Raw genomic sequence first — 4,578 nt, 5'->3', positions numbered from 1 at the left:
AGAGAGAGAGAGAGAGAGACCTCTGGTGGAGGGGCTGCAGGTTGATGCTGGTAGTAGAGAGTTGAGTTGAAGAAGGTGGGTTTTCGTTGTATCTGCTGGTGTTTCTGTCAAGCGCAAAGCGAAGCCCTTGTCCAAAGATGAGAGAATATCAAGGCATACAAATACACAAACTAAAATGAAGTACTTGTTCGCGATGAAGGCGGGAGTTGCCATGGTAGTCTACTCCGGCTTCACTCAGTACGAAGAGTTTTTACTGGGTATGAATGTATGATACAAGTTGCCGGCTCTGCAAGAAGCAAGCACGCTCTTATAAGCTAATTGGACCTCAGTTCTCACACGTCACCCATTACATGACACCAAATGTTATGCACCTTCCATAACATTATCTTCCATAATTACATTATTATTAAGAGAGAATGCACAAAACGACGCCACCCATCGATTCAGCTATTAATCTATTAGACAAACATATAAGCTCAACATACATTGACCCCCACATAAGAATCCACGGGAACCTATTCAAAAAAGATAGAAAGAAGCCATGGGAAAAGAGATGAAATGAAAATATTAAAATTTGAAAATTGATTTATGGTGGTGATGAAAAAAATTGTTCAACCATATACATCATGTGATCAGAAATGACGATAGTATGGCATTTCATTGATTTCAAAGTTCACATCTCAGAGGACTAGAAATGACCAGGGGCCCATCGGCCCAGCAATAATCAGAATGAGTTTTATACTAGGTTGCTGTCAAAGACAAAGACGAGATTTCTGGGTATTTGTTTCACACTGGACTGGAAGAGATTATTCCGCACTTGAGCACAAGTGGAGACATGCTGGAATGAAAATGGAGAGGGCATCATGTCAAATCTCCCATGCTTTTACTGCTAGCTCCAATGGAGAGAGGTCCGAAGAAAAACATTAGTTTTTAAGTGGTTACCCGCCAACCCAACCCCACCTACCCACTAGTCGATCACTACAAACGTACTCAACAAGTCAAGGTCCACTCTAACAAGGGAACCCTAGAAAAGCAATACAACTGTATTATTGTTTTCTCCAGTACTGTAAAACAAATAATACAAGAGCGCAGGGAAATTTATCACTGAAGAGAAAACAAAAAAATCAGATGGTCGAATTAAGACATCATCGTGATAGTGGTGTGTTTGCCTGGCCCAAATGCATGTGGGCAAGCTTGGTCCAGCAAAACGTATATATGTATGTATGTGTTGCATGTCGCTCTCTGTTTAATTAGTTGTACAACGGACTCGGCTTCTCTGCTTGGAGAAGCAATGCTTGGATCTGCTTGGACATGGCTCTTCATCTATCAGCAATCCAAAGGACAATAATCAAATCACCCTAAAATAAAATTTTTAGAGCATCTCCAACAGCTTCCCCAAAATTTCTCTAAAATGGGGAAACAAAAGCTAAATTCTCTAAAAAAATTATGATCAAAATCCAACAGCTTCTCCATTTTGGAGATTTCGGCATTTAATACAACAATAAAATATAATATATCATCATGAATTATAACAAAAAAACATTATATATTTCATTGTAACAATAAACTACCCAATCAAATATTTTATTGTTGTTTTAAATTTGTTGAAGTACATGAAGAATTTAATTTTGGGGAAGGAAGGCTTTGCTGCAAATTTGGGGAATGAAGACTTTTTTTTCTTCTCCATCCCCATTTTGGAGAATGGGATGGGGAATCTGTTGGACCTAAAAAAAGCTCTATATTCCCCAAAATTGAGAAGTTCAAGAAAATGGGAAAGCTGTTGGAGATGCTCTTACACCATACATAGTATATCATTCTCTCTCTTCTCTCTTTCTGGTGTTGCTTCTGTTGAGTCCATCTGCGGATGTGCGCGGTGGTGATTGTACGACGCCGGCGAGAGGGCAAGTCTCTGACTTTGAAAACAAGAGAGAGCCGCACGCTGGAGGAGCTTCGACGCAAGCCTTGACGAGTTCTAAGGATACCAGATGTTGTGTTGCAATATGGAGATATGATCTGGGTTTCACTGAAATTGGGTGGCTGTTGCTTGATTCAAATCAGAACGGAAGCTACAAAAAGCAGATGATGATTGATGATGATAATTATCATTTCCACCAAATTTAGAACTTACACACACGATCATGCATCTAGAACCAAATCAGAAACCACAAATCCCAAAACCCCTAAATAAAGCTCATTCACAAAACACCCAAAGCCATATATTCCATTTCAACCAAAACCCAGAAAAATTCCAACTCTTTCAAACATACCCAGATCACAAACATCATAAAAATCCAAACTTTCCAAGTAATTCACAGAGATTGATACAGAATAACCCACCTCAGGCCTCCCTGCGTTGACTCTTTGAGAACATACCCACGATTTGTGAGAGGTAAATTTGGATCACTAATAACTTTACCGAAGCAAAAATCACAGAAGAATTTGGATCCCGGTAAACAAAAAAGGAGGATCCTTTGATTAGAATTGTGTTTACAATGATTAGATTCGGTGTGGCAATGCAAAATTGTGTTTTGAAGTCTTTTGATTATTATCCGTTGGATTAGTTCTAGATGACGTGTCAGTTTTGGAGCTGTGTCCAAGCAGATCCAAGCTACTGCTTGTCCAAGCAGACTAGCCGAATCCTTGTACAACACCGTCGATCACGAATTGAAAAACTCTTGCAGCGATCATAATCGAGCATAATTAAAAACTAGCAGCTGGAATCTTTATCGGAAAGCGAGCGATGATGCATGATTAGAATCTAGTTTGGGTGTGGGGCGCACATAAGTTCTAGTGATTGATTGATTGGAATGATATATTTCACCCACAAGAGGATTATGATGGGTTAACGTACTGGCAATCAGCGACAACAAGCAATACCGAAATTTGATAGACTTCTTTTCTTGTTTGTTACCCAACTTTTGATCGAATTGGTTTCATTTCCCATTTCACTCTCACGCATGCCTAAATAATTTTTCATTCTTGATCACCACTTACTTAGTGCAGTGTGCACCCCATTAGAAGAAGAAAAAAAACCGTGGCCATTACACATACAGGTTTCAAGTACAAGATTGAATTAGAGTACTTTGGATTCGACTTTTTTAAATCAGCGATGCTAACTAAGATTTGATTCCCCATCGTTAGGGTTGGGGGTTAGATAAGATTGATTAATAGTCATGTTGATTGATCTGATCCCGACTTTGTGAGAGCTAATTCTAGATTGATCGAAAGTTCAATTATGCGAGATATAAAATTGTTATATCAAAAGAATTTATACAACTACGTTAAATAGAGGCATAGCCTATAAATATATAAACGAGACGAAACTATTGATACAAGGGAATCAACTTTGCACAACTCATAACAGAGCTCAAAACTATTTTTGGATACTTTTGCCCTACCTATAGCTCAAAAGTATATTCACTCTCTCCTGAGTTCCGGGGCCACTGTAGCCCACTCTGATGAGATTTGGAGGCTTTGAACCTGAAAGCAAATGATGTCGAGACCTCAGTGGTCTGTCCGCAGAAAGATTTGAAAACTCAGGATGCTTGAGAGCAACAAAAAAATATACCAAATAATGTGGCCTATGCCACATCACTGTTTTTATTTTATTATTCTAATGATGTGGATTTATTTGTGATTTCTAAAAATAAATACAAAGAAATTAAAATAATAAATCTCTATTGTTCCTCAATTCGCAGCTGAGCTTCTCAATCCAATGGCCAATGGCCACAACTTGTACTCTTGTAGGATGAATGGATTATTCCTTTCTCTTAATAAAAATGGTATTTGGCTGCCCTAGCATTGTTTGTGTGTGTGTAAGATTAAGAGATTGTCAATCTGATGCTATCAATTAACAAGAGATTCACTTGTTGTTGGCAACTCAAAACTTTAGATCAAGAACAAGGTATATGATTTCTTAAGAAGATTTATATAAACTGACTTCACAAATAGATGATTCCATTGCCTAAGAGCTTTGTTTTGATATTATTTTTTTTGTACTAGTAGGGCAGTAGATTGAAAAATTTACAGATTTGCATGGACATTTGAAGAGCTGATAAAACACTTGATTTGGAGAGGAGAAGAAATTTGTGAAGATCCTTTTGTTATTTAAAATAAAATAAGTAAATAAAAAATCCACATCATATGAGCAATGTTAAATTGAAATTTATGTGGCATACGCCACATCATTTGGTATTGATTTTTGGTATAATCTTTTGGTGTACGTAGCACTACTCCATAATAAAATCTAAAAGTAAAAAAAAAAAACAAATCTAAAAGTTCAGATAAAAACTGATTTAAAAATATAAAAAAACCGAAGCCATACCAAAGCATAGCTTTTTTTTTTTTTGCTTAATAAAAAAGAAAAAGAAAAAAGTATAGCTTATTTATCAAAAGAAAAAGGAAAAAAAAACATATCTTATTTCCGAAGATAGTTTTACCCTACCAAATGAGAGGGAAAAAGAGAAAAAGGACCAATACAATCTCTCTGGTCTTGCGAAAGGAGTGCCAGAAAAGAAAACGCAGAGAAACCCTTCTAATGGACAATACCATCTAACCATACGCATGTCGAAACCTGAT

General features: G+C 37.0%; 1 protein-coding gene across 1 annotated transcript in view; it reads right to left on the bottom strand.

Annotated features, from left to right (window-relative positions):
- Nucleotides 1-282, bottom strand: part of LOC101305822 (protein ASPARTIC PROTEASE IN GUARD CELL 2-like) — a 3,110-nt gene extending 2,828 nt beyond the window's left edge. Inside the window, exon 1 of the mRNA XM_004291936.1 lies at nt 21-282. Within this exon, the coding sequence (XP_004291984.1) occupies nt 21-213 (193 nt within the window). The 5' untranslated portion in view covers nt 214-282. The remainder of the gene's footprint in view (nt 1-20) is intronic.
- Nucleotides 283-4,578: the final 4,296 nt, after the last annotated feature.

Source organism: Fragaria vesca, linkage group LG2, assembly GCF_000184155.1.
Source record: "Fragaria vesca subsp. vesca linkage group LG2, FraVesHawaii_1.0, whole genome shotgun sequence".
Classification (NCBI taxonomy): domain Eukaryota; kingdom Viridiplantae; phylum Streptophyta; class Magnoliopsida; order Rosales; family Rosaceae; genus Fragaria; species Fragaria vesca.
This window is presented reverse-complemented; position numbering and strand designations above follow the sequence as displayed.